We start from the raw sequence: 23046 nt of genomic DNA, 5'->3' as shown, positions 1-23046 counted from the left end.
TAAACCATAGAAACAAAATGATTCTTTATTTACTAAAAGTCTAAACCATTATTTATTTTTCAATCTATTTACTAGCTTAAATATTATGTATGTATTTAAATTTTTAATATGTAAACTTATTCTAAAAACAATACTTATGTGTTACATATATAGTGTAAATTTATTTACAACTAAACCTGTAACTGGTGGTAACACCGACTAAGCCACTAGTTCGAATTTTAAAACATAAAAGATAATCTTATAAGAAAAAGGGCTTCCAAGACAAAGAAAAATAAAAATACAAACCCCAAGAAAAGTCGTCATCAGGCAGTACATAACATAAACACTAAAGAAAAGTCCCTGGGCATTACGGAGTATGATATGAGTATTGAACATAAAAATGGGTTCAAAATAAATGTATGAAGAATGTATCAAATCATTTCAACCCAATTCAAATGAATATGCAATTATTAACCAAATGACACTCAAATCATACACCTACAGAGGAAACAGATCATGAATTGCCTATGCCCTAGTAAGAAGTAAATTACCTACAAAATGTCCCTCTAACCTGCTATTTCTATCGGGTGCGGAAATCACTTGCCGATTTCCGATGCATTACAGGCATCAGGGTAAACCGCTACTGCAGCAACCGATCACATGCGGATTCGCCATGGCAACAACAAGTAACCGAATTGAAATAGCTTTAGTCCGGCAATTATTTTAGTTAGGATTCCGACTACTATAGTTTCCCCTTAACCTCCCACGCCCTCTTGCCATCAACAAACGCGGACGGTGCAAATCATAATCATCCACGCCCAATGAGTCAAAAAAATCCGAGTGGAATCCATTACGAAAATGGCCACTCCTGTGCCCTCGATTTAAGGACTCCAGTGGGAAGAAATCGTCACCCAAAGACTCATCCGAATCATAATCATCATGGTCATTGAAAATGCCATTACGGCCTGGCTCAATCACATAATCACCCAGAACCACTGCCCCTGGAGTTGATGACATAATTGTGCTAATTACATCGCTTCGCTCTCTCTCACATTCAAGCTTCTTCCATTTTGCTTTGAGCATAGGGTCCACAGCTCGGGGTCGTGCCAACGGGTGCTTAGCTTTAACATGCTTCTTCAGCTGCCTATACGTTCCCACAAATGAGCACTTATCCTGCATACACGTTCTTCTTTTGGTATTAAAATACTTGCGTGCTGCTTCTACCACAGTCCAACCCTTCACCAGGCCCCGACAGAGTGGGCATAAAATCTCTGGAACTTCTATCTTCTCATTGGCCAACCGTGCTCCCGAAACGAAATTTGAATTGCCCACTGTGCTGTTTGACATACCTTCATTTGAAGTTACTTTTGTATAGGCTTTTTTGTATTGTTCAAGACAGTTAGAAAAACGACAACTAGTTTCACACATGTACGGGCGGCAACCTTTGTTATAAGAGGAACAAAGAAGGAGCACTGCGTTATGAGGATATTCAAGACAAACTGAACAGTTTGAACGTTCCCAATCATTCTTCTCCAGGACTTTTGAATGCTTTATCTTTGGGCGGCAATCTTTAGCACTCTTCTTCTGACAAGACGACAAGGGATACCGTGTCAATCGACAACGCGTAGATTCAGCCTTGCACTTTGCTTTACTAACTTTAGCCATTCACCTAGCTGGTCTGAAAAAGAATACTTAAACGAGTCAACCTCATCATCTGCATAAATATACTCGTCATTGTAAACAACTCCTGATTCAAGGAAGTCATCTAACAAAGCATGAAGAACACCAAAATTTATTGCATCCAGATGCTATAGACTCGAGAACCATGCCATACAGTCACATGCTTGTAGAAAACACAAGGTAAATCTAGGCCTGGTTGGCTAAATGCACCGTCTTGCATATCACGTAAAACTTGTACTACTTGGCATGTAGATGTCAACTGTGCATTATGAGCAGCTGTATTAAAGAACTTCTCTAATCAAAGACATTAAACAATCAAACTGAGCAACTCCACTCAACTAAACCAAGTCTTAATACCAAGACATGCACAACACAGAAAAAGAAAATAAAACACGTCCCACTGAAATTTTCATAACAAATAGCAATGTGGAATGAAAACATTCACCAGTGTTGACTTAAGATACCCTTCACCTTGGAAAGAAAGCAAAAGTGCACAAAAATAAGAGAATTGCAACAAGAAGAAATAGACAAAAAAATTCATCTAACTGCAAGAAAAAAAGCAACAAATACAAAAGCATGGACAAAACAAATCCACCCTCCTCATGCCTGGAAGTGCTAATTCCACACAGAACATGCCAGCAAGCAGCTTGAGCACACAAATGTGCGAACTGAAATGAACAGCAGGTAAATTCTCATGTTCATGGAGTTAAGCTACAGCATACAAACAGTGGCAGACCCAGAAATTTATTATAAGGTGGGCAAGATTGTACTAAATATTTATAAGGAAAAATTTAAAAATTTAAGGTGGTCAATGCTATAAATTTTAAGGCCGAAAAACTATACTACTAACGTGTATATTCATATTTTTCAAAGATTCAAAATAATAAGGTGGTCAATTGCCCACCATAAGCTCTTCCTAGGTCCGCCCCTGCATACAAAGATATTATTTCTATATGGTTCAAGATATACCACTAAACAATATATTCAATTTTTTTAATTCAGTTGCACAGTTAAGTGCCCTTACCTTGCCCTAAATTCCACCACCTAACCTGACTCTGCCTTTTGCATTTACTGGTGGTAGCCACACAACCATGAAACTACCCACAATAAAGCTCTGACCTCTTACTGAGGTTCCACCAATGTTACCAACCAAACACGTAGCTGTTGGTTTTAAATGCATGATCAACCTGCAAAGAAACTAATTCTACACTTGGAAAACATATCACAGTAAACAAAGTCGAATGATTCCAACACGCTTGCATAGATATCGGAAGAAGAAAAAACATAACATTATCCATGGATTAATATGACCCACAAACACGAATTTCTCCTGTCATTTAATCAATAATTCGACCAAATATACCATCGGAAGTACCTACTATGACTCACAACAAGCTCAGAGCGAGTAAAAAATAGATGCAGGTTGTAGAGAGAGAAGGGGCAATGCCACTTAGGGCCACTCTTATAAAGTTCGAAAGTCAAAATGCTATAAATTAAAAGCCAGTTCATATACGTAAACATTTTGCAGCATAAGAATATACTTATAAAACAATAAGCACATGAATAAGGTGACTAATGCAAGACGCCATGGATTCAAACACTAACACTCAACTCCTTCAAAGGCTTACTATACACCCGAAGAGAATAGTATCATTTCGAAATTTCATTTCCGAGAAATTCAGTTATAATCAATTACCAGAAATTAACAGCAATAAGATTGCACTCATAAATATGTAATAATCAGCCAGTTCATAAATAAACGCCATCTGAGATAAATATGAGATACATTTTCCAAAGAAATATGGATTTAACTTTTAAGTGGGAGAGATTAGAATCAAGAAAGCTGAAAGCGTGAAAAAAATGAACAAATATACAAAACAATACAAGCCTCCTTATAGTAGTGAATAACATCCATGAGAAACATACCTTCTTAAGTGAGAGAATTGTAAGTACTGGCCAATACAGTTAGCCATCGAAAATGACCACAAATACCCATTCCAAACAAATAACATATACATAATTTAGCTAAGGACGCTTATTCAGCTAAAACTTCACAAAATTCATCAAGTAAATGAAATCAAACAAATGCATAACCCTAGAAATGTCTGTAGAAATATCACAGACGAGCAGAAAGAATCCGATAATTGAAGAGATCATGAGTTAATAAAACAAAGAAAATTACCTGATAATGAAATGTGGGTTTTAGTTGTATATTTATTTCAAAAACTTCTTCGGGTCTAATTTGGGGTTCGGTCGAAGAGGGCGGAAAATAAAAGGTAAAAAATATTTTAGTTCGGTGAGATACCGCCGTTAGAGGTTATGATCCGTCGTGAGGGAGCAGTAGAGGAGTGGCCGAGCGGGGTTTTATTTAGTTCTGTATCTCCGATTCATGGCCTGGACCCCTAACGCCACAATGTCGTAATTGCGGCATTTATTTTCTCTCTCCTTATAATCATTGAGATGGCACTTTTTTCTCGATTGGAGTCTGTTCAACTCAGTTGGGCTGTTTGATCTAGGCCTTAATGGATTTGGGCCTAAAGTTTACGGCCCTTCAGAAAATTCTCAAATTGAAATGTCCAAAATATCGTGAACTACGAGAAGCAATTTTTTCTCTTACTCGGTAAAAGTTTGCACCGTATGGTCCCTACCTAACCTATAAAGTCGTTTATTTATTGGTTCGAATTAATTTCATAAAAATCAAAAAAATTGTTTGATTTTGTACTTATAAAATAATTTGGTACAAAAATATTTATTTAATTTTGTCAAATGGATTATTATTAAACAAATACATTTATAAATGAAATGAACACTAGAGTAAAATTAAAGCAAATGAAGGATTAATTTGCAATAAAAAGTTATTCATCTGATAAATAGATAGGATTAAATTCTGTAAAAAGTTCTCTCAGAAAAGATTATTATGTAAAAAGTTAAAATATAAAACACAATTATAATTATTTACATATGAATTCAACAAAATTTTGAATCAAACACGTAGTAAACAATGGCAAAATTGCTTGAATGTTTAGTAGTGTTGATGTTCTCTACAAGAAACCACCAAAAGAAAACATAAATTTATAGATAAAAAAAAAAGACAAACTAGCAAAATCTAACTTTTTTGTACATACAATTTGGAAAATAACAATCTACAAATCAATTTTTTTTGCTACAATAATGGGGATATTTACAAGTGGCATCTGTTTTCTAATTCTAAAAGCCTAGCTCTTATGAAGCTAAAAAGAATACAATTAGAGGCAAAAACTAGCAATATTGAACTTGGCATCAGGAGAATATATTTCCACTAACAAGATTGTAAATCTCAGAACATATGGATCTATTTTGCTAAATTCTCAGAGCAGGGCATAAGAATTGCAGAATTATTGCTATCTTCTCGTTCAAGGTAGAGATCTAAAGGCCAGATCCTGCACCCAGACCCTGCGCATCATTTGAATTTCCAGACCCAACGTATTACTTCAAATTTCACCAAGCTATGCCAAGTACATCGAGATTGAGTTGCTGCAACCGAAAGTTTGCTGGTCGCCGAGTCGGTTCATCCCACTCGAGATTATAAAACATGATGGGGGGCGGTCTTGCAAGCCTCATGGGATTTCAACAGCAACCTCCTAATTGATTCATTTGCTGAGCAATGAAAAAGAAAAAGACATGAGCAGACAAAATATAACCTAAAATGCAATGAGGTCTGCACAGAATATGGATGCTACAGAGCATATGCCAAGATAATATATATTAATAATCCAGCTTATGGAAGGTTAATAAAAGAACTATGGCAGAAATTTTGCCACGTTAGAAAGACCATTGATAGGTGAAGTAACAACTTCTGTTAAGAAATGATACGAGTGACTTGAGCATAGGCCTATGGTAGTGTTTATTTTTAATGAGAGACATTGTAAAAATAATTTTTTTCTTCATCATTACTATCAAAGGATACCCGTACAGAATGCAGAGATCGGCAATAAAAAACAAACGTTACCTAGTTATCTTTTAGAATCTTAGCTGAGCAAAAAGCTTCTAAAACCGCCGACCATGAAAAGGTGATGCAGAACCTGAGGATGTTGAGAGTGGACGCTTCACAAATTGATGCTCTAAGAGCTGAGCAGCTGTAGGGCGATTATTTGGATTAACTTGAAGGCACTGGAGAATGAAATCTCTGGCATCTTTGGAAAGTGAATCGGGAACAGGAGGCGGCACACCTTTGCCTATCCTATACAATGCCTGCATCTGCTGAATCATAGAAAATGTAGACGTTGTCAAAAGAGAAAACAACCGGTTAATCGGTTATACTGTGCCCCGCCATGGCAAGCATCAGAAACTTAATTATTCTGCACTTGTTTTATAGGATTTACTCATTAACAATCAGAACATGAGTAAAAATATAAGTCATAAAACTAGAAGCCATAAATTATTTAACTGTCATGTCAACAACAGTACAAATGTAAAAATAATGATGACAATGAATTAAGTCTAAAACAAAAAAAGGTATAGGAAAAATGGAGCTTACACATTCCAAATGGGAATACGGAATCTGACGGGTTAACATCTCCAAAACAGTGCATCCAAGGCTCCATATATCAGCGGGAAGCCCATAACCGTGGGTTTTCCTATTGACAACCTGTGATACAAAGCTTGGCGATTAGAAACACCTAATGAGAAGTATTAAACAAGATGTAAACTAGAAAGTCCAATGAATACATGCAATAGTGACATGTCTTGCAAGGAATGTCAAACTTCGTTGAAGAAACATAAATGTCAAGCATGCTGCATGGAAAGCATACTCCATAATAAAATAAAAACACTGAAGCTAATTATATACAGACCTCTGGAGCCATCCAAAAAGCAGTTCCCTTGCAAGATTTAACATCATTCAATTTGGTTGCCTGGCAAAAGACATAGAACATGTCAGCATGGTTCAACCAAAAAATCATCACAATATAACCTCTTAAAAAATGAGAAATTAGAATATGAATAAGATGAAAACCTTGGCCAATCCAAAATCTGCAAGTTTCACCGAACCACTTGCATCCACTAGTATATTTGCACATTTAATATCCCTGTCATAAGAAAGAAATGCAGTGAGATTCCACAATAAGTTCTTCCACGTGATATAAGCAAATGCCCTATGGTTTATACATGCAAGAATGCACATATCAACTGCCATCAACTCTTACATTGAAAAAATGCATATCAAGATTTACTTATCCACTCAGGAAATAAACAAGAAGTGAAAATGGCCCAGTAAAGAAAAATTTGTAGACTATGCCATACTGATCAATTGGCTAGTATGGAAAGTTAACCTCAACAGTAGACTATGACATACTGATCAATTGGCTAGTATGGAAAGTTAACCTCAAAGGTGTAGACCTAGAGAGGCTAGTATGACAAGGCGCGAATAGTTGAAGAAATTTAGCAGCAGTTTACCGAAATAAGATATGCCCATAAACATAATGGATTGAAAAAAAGGATCTATATGGACAAGTAGACAAGGCCTAAGTTAATCATACTTAAGGAAATCCATCTGAGTTCAATTGAGATTACTACTCAATAAAGAGGTAAATGCAAGTAACAAATTCCATGATTAATCGCATTAAAAGAGAACTCACAAAAGGCATTATAAATTGACTTATCTCACCTGTGAAGTACATTTTTATCATGAAGATACTTCAAACCATGCAAAATTTGCCTTGTGTATGCAGAAACTTGGGAATCTCGAAGGTGATATCTTTGATAAAGATTCATCAGGGAACCTTTAGTTACAAGCTGAAGAAAGATGTACAGCTTTGAATCATCCTGCAAAAATCAATACAAAGAATAGAATCAAGGACCAAACACATGCTCAAAACAGCAAGCAGCTCGATTGTTCCTTTCGAACAATAAGAAAGAAATGAAAAATATGAACAGAGTGCATAACTGCCAATAAGCAAGTACATTGAAATGTTTCCAAGTAATTTAGACTAGTTGTTCCATATAGGACAGAGTTCAACTATTCAGCATCACTTACTACTACTACTACTACTACTTTTTGAAACTTTTATGTCAATCTATGAGTAATTTAATTAGAAAATACTGAGGATACTGAGTTACTTTTTTTCCAGCTGTGGGACACTTATGATTTCCAAGCCATAATATATTTGTTTCAATAATAAATGATATATTCTCAAAAAATTATGAGTATAATATGTTTGAAACACGGAGAAGTATTGCATACAGTGAATTTTAATCCAAATGTAACTCTGAAGCATACAAATATACAATGATTAAGAAATAAGAGCACGTTCGCTAATAATGTGTTCAAAACAAAACAAATTTAAAGAAGTAAAGCAACAATAAAAGTGAAAAGCTGAGAAATGTACCTTATCAGTGCCATAATACTGAACTATGTTTTCGTGTTCGAACTGACTTAAAAGAGCAATCTCCTGAGAAACACATGCACATAGAAAATAAGTGGAAAATAACTCTGAAGAGTACATATGTATGGTGAGGAAAACAAGATTTATGATAAGGATAGCTCTGGTTTCAATCCATCACCAAAATAAAATATAGAAAACAAGTGAAAAATATAAAAGAGGACATAATGGCAATTGCTAACCCTAACTCACCTGCTCAAGTTGATAAATACTTTGTTTGCCTTGACTTCCTTGATCAAGCAAGGATACCTCTTTTACGGCAAAAAAGAATCCATCACTGCAATATAACAAATGAGACCCATGATTAGCTTAAAAGTGCCAAAATATCATTTATAAGCAATAGAAATTCGCAAAGGAACAATATAAAATGAAAAGATGCATGATATAACTTTTTTTTTATTCAAAAAAAGAAGGACGAATGAGTTTGTCATTTTTGTTTTATCAATAGATAAAATAAAATAAACCGTATACAAAATCTGCTTCTGCCCTAACAACCACATAAAGATATCCCAGACTATACTATCCTGGCAGGAATTTGATATGTGGATCAAAGAATTGCACAATCCAAGACATCAACCAAATTAGAAAAACCATGTAAAGTTTGCTCTCCCATTCGAAAACACTCTCTTTCAATTTTCCCCTTAAAATTCATCCTAAAGATTCAGTACATTCACAATCCAGTTTGACAACCTACCCAGCTCATAAAATGCATCAACAGCTCTCTCTCTCTCTCCCAGTCTCTTCACACACACATGCGCATACGCACACTTAACTTCTAATTTTCAATCCAAAGAAATCCTTCTTTCTCTAGTTAGATCCCTAATCGCAAAAAATACAATTCTAAAAAGCCCAAAATGCAAGAAAAGCAATGACACACAATCGAACCAGACCTAATAAAACCAGCACTGAAACAGCACGAAGGACAAAATAACAAACCATAAAACTATTCAATCGATAGCACTTACTCGGAAATTCCTTCATACACAGTTCCAAAAGAGCCACGCCCCAGCAAGTCGCCTTTCTGCCAATCATTAATAATCCTTCTAAATCTGGCATTGGGTGAAATATTAGACATAGGGTCAGTAGTTGTACTGGATGAATCATCATCATTAGAAGTAGTAAACGAATATGACTCCGATAACACCGCTGTTTCCCTTATTGTTAACAGATTCCCTTCTTCTTCCTCTTTATTAACATCAGTATCCACGTCGTCGTCGCCGCCGCCATCAGAGCCTGAATCTTCTACATTATTAACCCTCGCCATAGATGACCTGTCGTTTTCAGGTGCAAAATCTCTCAATAAGTCCCAGGTTGAACAGCCGTTATCTATCGCCGGTAACACAATTGACGGAGGCGGTTTAAGTAAGGGCGGTCTAACTCCTTTAATCCCCACAATTTTACTAGTAGTATTCAACTTAGCTGTGGCTGGCTCATTACGAGTCAACTCATTAGAATCGTTAATGATAACAGTATCCAAAACCCTAGCACACAATTCACTCTCCTCTTCCTGTTTCACTTCCGATAATCTCGGACTATCCGAAGAGTACAATTTAGTACAAGGAAGAAGATCCGACGCCGAACGGACCTTCATGGCTTCCCAAGCGGCGACCGGAATAGCAAAATCTTCAGGACCGGTGAGACCGAGGCTCCGACAAATGCGGTCAAACTCGCCATCAGTTCCTTCGATGCGAAAACTAGTACGATCTGGTATATCGAGAGATCTAGTAACTAAAGAGCAATAAGAGGAGGAGTTGTCCAGAGAAGAGCAAGACGCCGACGCGTCGTAGTCTATGTCTTTAGCAGCATTTTTACGCTCTAGTCTTGGTCTTGGCCTCCTGCTACGGCTTTTAGGATCCATAGGAGGAGGATGCTTGTCCTTGTTATGAGTGAAAAATCGAGGAAAGTGATGCATAGTAGAGACCAAAACCCATCTACTTCGCGCCGACAAAATGAAATAGAACACCAAATTAACTTAATAAACAGAAAGCTGCAGCTTATTTTCTGTCACTTTGCCGGGAAAATCTGAAGAAGACGAGAGCATGAGGGTCGTAATGGTTGACAAGAGAGAAAAGTTTCCTTTGCGAGGGGAGAGAGCGACTGGTAAACGCCGTCGAGGTGAACAGAGCCAGAGAAAGAAAACGCGGTGACACGTGGCGAAATAAGAGAGTGTGGAAAATTGGATTTTGTAAGGATGTGGTTTGTTTCTGTATGGGTGGTATCATATTCCGAAACGTACGCCTTTCGTACATGCTAGTTTATTTATTTTTGGCGGAAGGTACAAAAAAACCCTCGACTTTTTCTCAAAAGTACAGATCAGCCCTTTTACTTATTTTGGGCACAATTAAGCTCTCGTGTTTTTAAAATTGAACAACTAAACCCTTATTGTTTTAAAATCAAACAAATAAGCCCTTTTAGTCTACTTTTGGGACAATTACCCCCTCAAATTTTTGATAAATATTTTAAACATTAAAATTATTTTTGAACTTTTTTCCTATATGATTATGAGAGACATGTCAGCCATTAACGAGTGTTTCTAATGATGTTGGATGAAAGGGGATCTTTGTTCTATTTGAAAACAAAGAGAGCTTAATTATATCTCAAAAAAAGTAAAAGGGCTGATTTGTACTTTTGTAAAAACTATGAGGGTTTTTTTGTACCTTTTGCCTTTATTTTTCATCCTTTTTCTTAAAACTAATAGTATCATTTTACGTGTTTTATACGTAATTCGTATTGTGACTCATCAAATATTTATTAATATAATAATTGACATTTATTTATAATTTAAATTTATTATAATTATACCAACATATATAATTAATATTAAATTATCTAGAATACTTATCGGATTACAAAGTATCTTTAAGAGTTGGATTAAGATAATTAATTATATAAATTAATCATATTAGTGATTAAAGTAGTAGTAAGTGTATTTTCCAAATATGTTTTAAAATTAATATAATTTACTTAACGACCATCTTATTATTTTAAGTGAATTTTTCCTATAAATCATTTTTTATAATAATTAATTTTACATTTATAGTTATATAAAAATAATTATAATTTATACAAATAAATCTCTAATATTAATTTGTTAAATGGACAGATAAATAATAAATTATGAAAATTTATGAATATTTATCCTTATTTATATTTGTAGTGTATACAATAAATAATTAAAATAGTAGTAGTTATAACAGTTTGTAGCAAGTAATAATTTAAATGTTAATTTTGTTAAGTTTTAATATTTAATCTGCTATAGAAAATGTAGTTTTTCAATCCATGTTAAAGTTTTGTTTCTTTTATTAAATCCATGTTGAATTCTTGTTTTCTTTATTTTCTTAGTAAGTATAATTTTATTTTGTAATATCGATTTTTAATATATTGTAATACAAAAATCAAAACTAAATTGATACGTATGTTCACTTTTAAAAATTAGGTCCTTATCAAGAATTAAATAAATAAGCTACATATAATATAAATTTATTCTAATTTGCACTCTAATTCTATTATATTTAGGATTTTTAGCAATTGCCTACTCCTAACCCATATGTGCTTTTAAATATAGTATAAATTAAGAATTATAAGGTGGAAATTAGTTACCATTATAATTGATAATTGTATATTTTTATAAATCTCGTTATATTTTCAAATATAATTTTTAAAAATGATAATGTTTCATCATAGGGGTGAAACAATCTCAACGAGATGAGAGATCACTAAATCAAACAAACACAGGTCCTGACTATTCCAGATCAGCAATTGAGATTCAAACACATAGATCTGCCAAGAATCCATGATGACAAGGATGTAAACGTCGGGTTATGAATTACCAGTGTCTAGTATCACTGCTATAACAGCACGACTTACTCTCAGACGTTCACACCCATATTTTAAGACACAAATACTGAAGTTCAGTTTACTCGGATTTATATCTTTACTACAAAAGGACTTGCTTTTAATACTGATAAATGGAAAAATCACATATTACCTACTTAACATGCAAAAGGGGACCGCCGAATATTACCTATATAACTCACATTATGAGAAAATCATAAAATGCTTCTTTTTTTATTCACTTATATTATTTTTTTCTCTTCCCTCTTCTTTCCCCAATCAAAAAAGGCTGACTTAAGCGTAAAATAGAACGCTAGAAGACCTCCTTTCAGCGTTCTTTCTGATCATTGTTTATGAATTTCAGGTGATGTTTCCGGCATAAATCTATCAGGAACTTGGTGATTTACCAATAAAAAATTTTTAGCATTTCATTTTTTTTGTAAATGTTTGAACTGATTTAACTAAAATAATAAAAATAAAATATCATCTCAAACCATATTTTAAATTTGGTAGGTCATTGGATTTCACTTCATTACAAATTGGATGTTGTATTTTTTTATTTTTATCATTACATGCTGTAACATTATTATTTGTTTTAAATGTAAATTTAAAAAAGTCTCAACTATGCTCATCTATAAAAATTGAATCAAAATTTATGAGCTTGGCAATGGCAAACCAAGAGTCAGAGCATCTCCACTCCATGTTCTATATTTTGTGCTATTTTAGCACAAAAATAGCACTATTCTAAATATAAAATAAATTATTAAATTTTGCTCCAATGCAAAATACTAAATGAAATGCTAAATCTATATTTTATAATTAATTTAAATTTAAATTCAATAATCATAAATGTTCAACCAAAGATTTAAATATATGATCCCTAAAATGTAAATAGATGATTAATTCCTAATCAATCAATAAAAACGAATTGTTCTTCTTCTTTTTTTAAAAAAAAAATCTTGAAGAACCAACTTGGCCAAAATTTAGCCAAAAAAGAGCAATCACGGTGAATTCTTTTTTTTTTATCAACAATGAGCAATTTATTCCACAAATTCTTTATAGGGGAGCTGTATTATAATGCTTCAAAAGAAAAAATAGAACGAGAGGTAGAAGAAGAACGTACAGCACGAAACTTGTAAAAGAATAATGGAGAAAAAAATAGACAAAGTAATTCCTAAACATTAGGAAAATATACAGGTAAATAAATTCCACACGTGATTATAATTGTTAATGACAAATCTGTTTGGATATATATTAGAATTTGGCATATGCTAAATTTCCTAATAAATTTGGCACAAGTTTTAGCATATGCTAAATGTAGCATATGAAATAGCACAGTAATGAAGGTGTATTTTATATTTTAAATGTGATTGTGAGGTTATTTAGCACATGAGTGGAGATGCTCTCATGCATATTTTTTCGTTTCTAAAGTCTCAACTATGCCAAAAAAAAACCCTCAACTCTTCATAATTTCTCTTATAATTTCATTTCTTATTACAAACGGTTTTTATATATTGATTGTGTATGAATATGTTGTTTTTATCGTCATTTTATTTACCGAGCCTTTATTTACTTGTAAGAGCTTTCTATTTTTACTTGACATCTTACAAAGTAAATTTTATCTAGTTCACTTATCACCATCGTCATATGAATTACCACCTTTTTATTCAATGATGAAATTAATAAAATACGTACAAAAAGTAAAATAAAATAGAAAAATATTTATTTGTGTGTATTTATTGGAAACTATTGAATATAAATATAAAAATAATAAGATTATGTGTTATTTTAAAATTTAATTGTGAGCGAGATCTACTATTCGAAAGTATTGAGATTGGATGATTTTGTATTATCTACCTTGAATATATCAAAATGCATATATATATACTCAAAATGATTAAAGAATAAATGAAAATTGATGCTCAAAAAGTCATTTTTATAAAATTGACTTTTTTTATAAAAATGCTCATGTCCACATCGTTGGAGAAACATAACTTGAAGTGATTCATATTAAATTGCACGGTTAACTACAATCTATAGAACTAAAAATTATTCAATACAACTATTATGTCATGTTATTCATGCAACAAATTATGTGCGTTACTCATGTGGATTTTTTAATAATTAAAAATAAAAATTATCAATTGTTAATACGCTTTGGCTTGTTATAAGTATGACATGCTACAACCATTACATGAGACACTACGTATGCACAAATGAATTTAGCAACAATGTAACTAGCCCTCACACAAGTTTCATTTTCCGTTTTTTATTTGTCTTTCCAAATATTGTAACACCCAATTAAACATTTGTAATATCTATGTATCTTTAAATTAAGTTGGATATTTATCTTCAAGACTATTAATCAGACTACTTTTGTCTTGAGAATTCTAATGAATACATATTTTTGGATTTCAATATCTATCTCCATTTTATTTATTTTATATTTTTACGATAAAATTCCAATTTACATCATTTATTTGTGAAAAAATAGTATAATAATAATAGTAATGATAATAATAATAATAATTCTTAAAAATATATAACAAAATAAATTATTTAATAAAATTTAAAACTAAGCAGATATTTGATAAAATGAAAAAATATTAAATATTGAGAAATTAAAGTAATTTGACATGCTCATCTAACCATTCTTATCTTTTAAAACTAAAAATCCTATTATGAGTCAAAATAAAAAAATTGTCTTAAAAGGGTTTTAATGATACAGATTTTAAGATTTCAATGTTTATATTTTTATAATTAAATTTCAATATACGTGATTATGAATTTTTATTATTATTAATAGATAATTCTCATTAGTATCCAACTTGAATAAAATACTTATATCAAATTAGCATTCTCATAAATATTAAATTTATGTAAAATACTTATTTTCATTTTTAAAAATTATTATTATTAAATAATTGTTGATGGATTTCGGCATCTCGACGGCACTAATCCTGCAAAACAGTGTAGATGGCTAATCGGACGGTTTGTCCGATTAGCTCTCCGATGCTTAAGTCAGTTTAGGCTTAAGGGAGAATAATTGTATTTGTTATAAGTTGTGTGTTTAGGCATACCTCAAACTCCTTTTATAGTAGTCGAATGTATACCTTGCAGAGTTGTAGTAGGAAAGTGATTCCTATTTAGTAGGGTTTGACCCTGATTAGGAGTGTCCTTCCTTATTCAGACAGGAGTCCTATTTAGGAAGATATTCCTAAACAGTCTCGTCTTCCTAAGTTGGAGGTTATCTTCCTAAGTTGGAATTTGTATCCAAATAGGACAGATACTCTGAATATGCGTAGATCTTGGAGATCTTATCCGAATCCCGGGGTCGACGTGCTTTGTCCGAGTCCTCAGGGATTCGGTCTTTATGATGTCGAATGATGTATTCCAGTCAAGGCGGATCCGGTGTATTCGGCCCTTTGGGCGGGAGTCTGGTGTCGTCTGAGAATAGATCTCCTGCGACTCGGCTCCATTATAAGTAGAATAGGATTCGGTATCCATCATTAGCCCCCCGCAAGTGAGCTGAAGTCATGGTATTTTATGCCTTGGAGTATTTCAGCTCTATTTGAGGCGAGTCGTTTTGTATTTCGGCGTTCCTTTTTGCTTCTCGAGCAAGATTCCAGTTTTCCTCCTTTTTCGCCATGTGTCGTTCATCTATTCGTTATTTTTTGAAGGTAGGACATGTGTCCATTCGTTCTATCTTCCTTTGTCTTTAAATTGTTGTATTTGTTTCATTTTTCATCTTTTACTTTTGGTTGTTCGAAAGTAGCTTTGCCTCATCTTCAATCTTTAATTCTCGTGTTTGATTTCTTCTTTTGGCGAGACTCTTGGCGAATCTCGTTGATTTATTTTGATGCCTTATCTCCAGGTATTCCTTTGTTCATGTTTTGATTGTTTTTATGTTCTTTTAATTTCTTCAATTGTCTTCTAATCTCCAATCAATTTTGTGATTTGATCCATCGGCCTTTTGAATTTTATTTGTTTATCCTTTTCTTCTTTGTTGAGATCCTTCTCGGCGATTCTTTATGGCGAAGCTCATTCTCTTGGCGAGACTTATTGTCTTCTTTTAAATATTTTTGTAGGCAAAATTCATGTGGCGACTCCTCATCATTTGGCGAAGCTTTTATACTATATGAATCTTCATTAGTGGGCGAAGCCCTTGTATTGGGCGAAGCCCTTGTATTGGGCGAAGCCCTTGTACTGGGCGAACCCTTATCTTTGGGTGTTCCCTTAGCTTGGGAGAACTTTCTTTTGTGCGCCAAACCTTATTCTTTTTATTTCAGGGTTTTGAACCTTTTTTGTTTAGTACTCGTCCGATTCTTTTTCGTTTTTCCTATGTATTCTTCTTTACTGCTGCATTACTCCTTATTTTCCATTTGTTTTGCTATGTTTGATCTTCGTTGGTTGTGATTTTAGGTCGTTTATTCCTCTTTATTCTTGATGTTCATTCTTCTTTTCTTGGTTTTCGGATTTCAACATTTCTGTGTTCTTTGTGCTTGTCTTTATTTTCATTACTCGAAGTCTTTTATTCCAGCTGATGTTTACTCTTTTAATAAGTAATTGTTTCTTCGAGGTGACTCTTCTTGTTTGCAATTCTTTTTCATTTTGTTTCTTTTGTTTTCTTCATTGGATAGATATGAGTCCTTCAAGCTCCTCCGCAAATACACTGATCTCATAGGGTATTTATGCCCGTTTTGAGATCAGGTTATTCAATCTATTTCGTCGATTTTCCTTGATTTTAATTCTTTTCGGGTGGACTGCATTCCTTATTAAGATTTGCTCCTCTGATTTGGGCGAGTTGTTTGTGATTCGTTGATTTGGGCATGTAGCCTTATTTATTTTGATTTGAGTGAGTCTCCTTATTTTGGCACTTGGCCTTGTTTTTACCCGAATCATTTTAGACTCGGTCTTCTGTTTTGAGATCTTTCGCATTCCTTTTGATTGGCATTTTGCCTTTCTTTCGCATTCCTCTTGATTGGCATTTTGCCTTTCTTTCGCATTCCTCTATTTCTTGGCATTTTCGTCTTTCGCTTTATTTTGCTTTATTTAGTTGATTCGCCTTTCGCTTTATTTTGCTTCGAGTTGATTTTGATCTTTGATATTTCGCTTTTAGAGTTAATCTAAACTCTGTTTTTGGCGTTTTGCTTTTATTTTTAAAGTAAATCTATACTCAGGTTTTTGGGCGTTTCGCCTTTATTTTAAAGTAAATCTATACTCTGGTTTTTTGGGCGTTTCGCCTTTATTTTAGAGTAAATCTATACTCTGGTTTTTTGGGCGTTTCGCCTTTATTTTAGAGTAAATCTATACTCTGATTTTTCGGCGTTTCGCCTTTATTTATTTCGATTCCTGTCTGCTTTGATGCGTTGTATGAATTAAAGATAGTTCGCACCATTGGGTATGACAAACGTCTATACTTGACAATGGGCGATTGGCACCGTCGGGTATGACAAAAGCTCTATACTTGGCGATGGGCGATTGACACCATCGGGTATGACCAAAAGTATATACTTGATGGTGGGCCTTTTGACTTCTATCTTATTCATCCTTCTTTCCCTCTTGGGGTTTTCTTCAAGGTTCAGACGAATTTATCTTCTTTGTCCCTCTTGGGGTTTTCCTTTGGATGAGTCTTCTTTGGATGATTCATCTTTGTCAAGCTTTATTTTCTTTTTTGTTGTTTTTTTGGTTTACTCTTTTTGACCGAACCTTATTAAGGCGAGTCTCTTCTTGTTTAAGCTTTGGCTTATTCTTCTTTGGCGGAGCCTTCTTTGTTTATTCTTTTTGACCAAGCCTTATTAAGGCGAGTCTCTTCTTGTTTAAGATTTGGCTTATTCTTCTTTGGCGGAGCCTTCTTTGTTTATTCTTTTTGACCGAGCCTTATTAAGGCGAGCCTCTTCTTGTTTAAGCTTTGGCTTATTCTTCTTTGGCGGAGCCTTCTTTGTTTATTCTTTTTGACCGAACCTTATTAAGGCGAGTCTCTTCTTGTTTAAGTTTTGGCTTATTCTTCTTTGGCGGAGCCTTCTTTGTTTATTCTTTTTGACCGAGCCTTATTAAGGCGAGTCTCTTCTTGGTTAAGCCTTGTCTTATTCTTCTTTTTTTACATCGCTTGGTTCTTCATGATCTCAAGTGGTGTTCTCTTTATTGATTTCTTTCTCCATCTTCATTATTGTTCTGGGTAAAATTCATTTGATTTCTTATTTCTTCTCTTCTTTCGGCCTTTATATTTATTTTTTCTTTTCTTGCCACCGATTTTTGTTATGCTTTCTATATTCTTTTACTCCTTGTAGGAATTCTGTTGCCACCATCTCTCGCTTTATTTCCTTTTTCTGGATATTTTCTTGTTTTTGTAATCATTAAATCTGAGTTATTTTCTTCCGCTAATTGTTTATCTTTTTTTTTCTTGATCGCATTCTTCGTGGAATTTGTATATTTTCCTTCAAGCCCCCCCACAAATACACCGATCTCAAAGGGTATTTATGCCCGTTTTTTAGATCATGTCTTCGTTTTTCGCCTCTTGGGCCGTTTTCGTTCTTCCTTTTGTTGCGTTGATAGGGGTGAGCACTTCAGTTTCACGTCGTCCAGGTCGAGTTCTTCAGTTTTGATGCTCTTTAGTGTCTTGACTATATTTTCTTCCATAACTTCTTCCGCTATATATGTGGTTTTGCTCCGATGTGCAAATTCAGAGGATTCGCCTTTGTCTTTCTAATTTTTCTTTTTGGATTGACTCTGTGGGGCTCTTTTTACTTTTTCTCTTTCCTGTCTTTTGATTTTTTTGTTTTTCTCTTCTTGAATTTGGTTCGCTCATGGTTTAGTTTTAGTTTTCACCGCTTCAAATGGTATCTTTGTGATTGTCGCTTGCTTCGTTATTTTTAGGTATTACACCCTTCTTCTTTATTTTTCCAGTGGTGTTTCCTCTAGTGATTTCTGGTTTTTTCTTCTCTTCTTACAACCTGTAGGTTTTTCACTTCTCTTGCTTTCTTTATTAGGTCTTGTTTGTCTTTATTTTTCCTGGCGAAGGTTTCTTGACTTTGCAATTTTTGCTATTTTTTCTCCTCTTTCGCTCCTGATTGGAACTCCCTCTTCATCAATATGTTTGTTTCGCCTTCAGTTTGTCTTTCGAACCATCTCTCTCTTTGCCTCTTGGGCTGCTTCACTTTTCGCCTCTCAATTCATTTCGTTCTTTATTTTTTGTTGGGCGTTGTTCGCCTAGTTTTCTGGTATTTAGGACATCACGTCTCTTCTTTCAGTATATTTTCTAGCATTTCTTATTTTATTTTCTTCATCTTCTATGTCTGTATTTTTTATAAATTTTGACTGGTCCAATAATAAACTTCACGATATAATATAAATTTATCATATAGAGTTGTGTTCAAGATAGCAAGCGATCTTATATAAATTATGTAGGATATAGTACATCCTTACATTATAAATTTTTATTAAACGGTTTTCTTCTTCATAAAGATATTTTATATTCAAGTAGTAAATCTATTACTTGATAAAGGAAATTAATGATTCCATATGCTACATTTGATTATTTCCTCCTTAGCTAATTAGTCTTTTGTAGTAATGCAATATTCTTTTTATATGATTTCCTAATTAGCAAAGATCTCATATATATATAGATATTTGTACTTATATGCTAAAATATTGTCAAGTTATTCATGTATATATCTTTCCTAAAAAGAAAAGATCTCATATAGTCATACGTATGTGCTTAGTTAAAGCATTGTAAATTTATTCATGTATAAATCTTTCCTAATAAGTAAAGATCTCAAATATTATATTAAGACAAAATATATATTTTGATAGATCTTATATTGTAATTTCGATTAATGCAAAAATAATTGCAAATTATAGACATGATTAATCGATCAATTTAGAAAAAATCATGCGAGATGGGCAACATGCTGAAATCATGACACGAGCAATTAATTTCACATGTAATAAAATATTTAATGAGTTTGAGAACTTATCGTGATTCATCGCTTGTCGATAATAAAATAATATTTTTGATTTGTCTGTTCCGAACGTGGTCTTGTTGATTACAGAAAATCTTCTCCTGCTTTCCCTTTGAAAAATGGACAATAATTATATAACCTGCTTGTTTTGCCATTATCACCTGCTTCCTTGTTTCTTGACTTAATCAATTTCTGTGACTCTTTTATTCTTTGAATGTGGCCAAATATTATGACCTTGTTTCTTCTTTTTTTATTTTGGCCGATTATGCTCCATGTTCCAGGGACCTGCTTCTAGCCTTAGCTTTAATATTTTGTCACCCGTTTTCTTTTTTCTTGGCCAATCAATTAGAGTTGATCGATAATAATTCTTGATGAATTTGACTCTTTCGAAATTATTATTTTGAATTAGTCCCGTCGGATGCCATCCTTCAATAAAAATTTATTTGAGTTCGGAAAAGCTCCTTCTAGTTTGAAGTTTTCAAGCTTTTCCCACAGACGGCGCCAATTGATGGATTTCGGCATCTCGACGGCACTAATCCTGCAAAACAGTGTAGATGGCTGATCGGACGGTTTGTCCGATTAGCTCTCCGATACTTAAGTCAATTTAGGCTTAAGGGAGAATAATTGTATTTGTTATAAGTTGTGTGTTTAGGCATACCTCAAACTCCTTTTATAGTAGTCGAATGTATACCTTGCAGAGTTATAGTAGGAAAGTGATTCCTATTTAGTAGGGTTTGACCCTGATATTTAGGAAGATATTCCTAAACAATCTCGTCTTCCTAAGTTGGAGGTTATCTTCCTAAGTTGGAATTTGTATCCAAATAGGACAGATACTCCGAATATGCGTAGATCTTGGAGATCTTATCCGAATCCCGGGGTCGACGTGCTTTGTCCGAGTCCTCAGGGATTCGGTCTTTATGATGTCGAATGATGTATTCCAGTCAAGGCGGATTCGGTGTATTCGGCCCTTTGGGCGGGAGTCTGGTGTCGTCTGAGAATAGATCTCCTGCGACTCGGCTCCATTATAAGTAGAATAGGATTCGGTATCCATCAATTCTCATTAATTTTCAAATTTTGTTTCTAATAAATTGTTGCGAGGGGAACGCACAAGACGTGTTTTGGAAAAAAATATATGTTCCCGAACCATATTATTGGAAATAACGAGAGCGTTTTTGGATATTAAAAATTTCATATTCCTCTATTTGATGAGATTGAATGATATGGTTTCATTAATCTTCTCAATTATACACGTATATAGATTTGTATAAATGTTATGACCATTTTAGTTCCCAAATCTATAAAGTTATGGTAATACTCTCTTTTTAATCTTTTGCATTTTGGAGACAATGGATCAACAACCAACTTTTGGTATCTATATTTCATTGTGATATTTTTTATTTAATTTTATAATGTTTAAGAAATTATATCATTATTTTTGTATGGACGACTACTTTGCTATAAGTTGATTTGTTGTTATACAAACTCAAAGAATATAGATTGATAAAGTTTTAGTTTAATTACTATCATAATTTTTGTTCTTTTATATATCATATAAGTTTTGAGACACAATTAACTATGAAATAATAATTTTAATTTTTTTAATAGGTAACATGCAACTTATAACAAACCAGGGCAAATTCAAGGCTTAATACATTATTTAACCCCTAAATTTTATCACTTTATTCCATGTGATCCCTAAACTAATTTTGTGTTTCATTGAACCTCTTAATTATTTTATTTATTCTAATTAGCCCCTCAAATTATACTATTTATTCTATTTAACCCCTTAACTAAATGTTTTTCCTACTGAACATCCAAACTACTTTTGTTGTATCCATTTAACCTCTCCCACAATATATTAATTTAAAAGAAGATATAAATATATTTGTTACATTTAAAGTAAAAATCGATGTATTTTATATATTATTTTAAAATCCATTTAAGGATTAATTGCTTTAAAAATCATGAATTTTAGTGTGTTTTGCAATTTAAATACAAACTTGAAAGATTCGTAATTGATTTGAAAAATTTAAAATTGCAAAAAATTTAAAGTTGGTATCTTAAAATTTCTAAAATTAAAATTTTAAGTTAAATTTACGTAACACACTAAAATTTACTATTTTTTAAAACAATTAAACATTCATTTAATATCATCAAAGTATAATAAATTTATTGTCACGACCCAATTTATTGAGCCGAGACCGGAGATAGGGCATGGGAGTGGTAGCTCCGAAACCCGTAGCAAGCCTAAAACCACTAATAATTTTTCGCGAATAAATATATCATTATATATAATACGTTTTCAGAAAAACTCTTTTGGATAAAGCATTTATAAATATTAAAATATTATACTAGCGTTTACAATATAAAATATTGTTTAAAGTCAAAAATGTCTATCTAATACCGACACCTACTGACTATTACAGCTTTAGGAATCTATACTTGTGCAAGTCCAATGACTTTTGGCACAGTGGAGATAGTTTGTCTGATCCGACTCTGTCTACCTGCAACATCAGAGTGAGGGGTCAGTATTTAGGAAAATACTGAGTGAGTATGCAACTTATTATCGGTATTATGAAAATACACATCGCATACTCAAACATATGCATAATTATTCAATATAATATGAAAATAACATAATATTCGCAAATAGCAGATCCGACCGAAATCCTAATCTTAAATTCTTAATTTATCTTACTCGGAATATTCAAATCAAACTGATCCAAATGGTCCGACCCGGGAGTGTTCACACTCAACCACGTCAGCCGCGACCAATCTCTTAATCTCCAAGTGTGAGTCCAACTCACTGGTGGGTCCAACCCACTAGATACGGGGCTCAGGTTACACCGTAACCGAGTTCTCACGCGTATCGCATTCATATCATATGCTCATCTCATAATCTCATAGACAATCTAGACACGCTAGACTGACTCAAATACTGGTGATCACACAGCCTATTGACACCCAATAGGTAGTTGATTTCTTCGGATCGCATGCTAGATACTCATATTCAAACAATGAATATAATGGCATTCATATAATCACATTCATCAAACATACCATTTTATATAAGCTAATCATATAAATGCGACGTATTGATAATCATATTCATAATATATGAAAATAACTTTAATAATGATAATACGCGAAAGTAAATTGCCACTCACAGTGAC

General features: G+C 33.3%; 2 protein-coding genes across 6 annotated transcripts; both read right to left on the bottom strand.

The window, feature by feature from the left end:
• Nucleotides 1-367: 367 nt before the first annotated feature.
• On the bottom strand, nucleotides 368-4111 carry LOC126663365 (uncharacterized). Of its 4 annotated transcripts, XM_050356420.2 has the most exons (3): nucleotides 3842-4111; nucleotides 2684-2846; nucleotides 368-1657 (listed from the first exon to the last, which is right to left on the bottom strand). In XM_050356420.2, the coding sequence occupies exon 3, from the start codon at nucleotides 1642-1644 to the stop codon at nucleotides 703-705; it is 942 nt and encodes a 313-aa protein (XP_050212377.1). In that variant the 5' UTR covers nucleotides 1645-1657; nucleotides 2684-2846; nucleotides 3842-4111; the 3' UTR covers nucleotides 368-702. The 4 variants fall into 4 exon arrangements, with proteins under 4 accessions (XP_050212377.1, XP_050212376.1, XP_050212378.1 ...); XM_050356419.1 differs by lacking the exon at nucleotides 2684-2846 and having other exon boundaries at nucleotides 368-1918; XM_050356421.2 differs by lacking the exon at nucleotides 2684-2846 and having other exon boundaries at nucleotides 368-1693.
• Nucleotides 4112-4756: 645 nt separating this feature from the next.
• On the bottom strand, nucleotides 4757-10292 carry LOC126664248 (mitogen-activated protein kinase kinase kinase 1-like). 2 transcript variants are annotated; one of them, XM_050356543.2, is made up of 9 exons: nucleotides 9044-10292; nucleotides 8271-8355; nucleotides 8025-8087; nucleotides 7304-7461; nucleotides 6653-6725; nucleotides 6492-6551; nucleotides 6176-6286; nucleotides 5648-5895; nucleotides 4757-5295 (listed from the first exon to the last, which is right to left on the bottom strand). In XM_050356543.2, the coding sequence occupies exons 1-8, from the start codon at nucleotides 9988-9990 to the stop codon at nucleotides 5686-5688; spliced, it is 1707 nt and encodes a 568-aa protein (XP_050212500.1). In that variant the 5' UTR covers nucleotides 9991-10292; the 3' UTR covers nucleotides 4757-5295; nucleotides 5648-5685. The 2 variants fall into 2 exon arrangements, with proteins under 2 accessions (XP_050212500.1, XP_050212498.1); XM_050356541.2 differs by having other exon boundaries at nucleotides 5648-5898; nucleotides 9044-10291.
• Between the last annotated feature and the right edge of the window lie 12754 nt (nucleotides 10293-23046).

The sequence above is a fragment of the Mercurialis annua genome, linkage group LG1-X (genome assembly GCF_937616625.2).
Source record: "Mercurialis annua linkage group LG1-X, ddMerAnnu1.2, whole genome shotgun sequence".
In the NCBI taxonomy this organism is placed as follows: Eukaryota; Viridiplantae; Streptophyta; class Magnoliopsida; order Malpighiales; family Euphorbiaceae; genus Mercurialis; species Mercurialis annua.
This window is presented reverse-complemented; position numbering and strand designations above follow the sequence as displayed.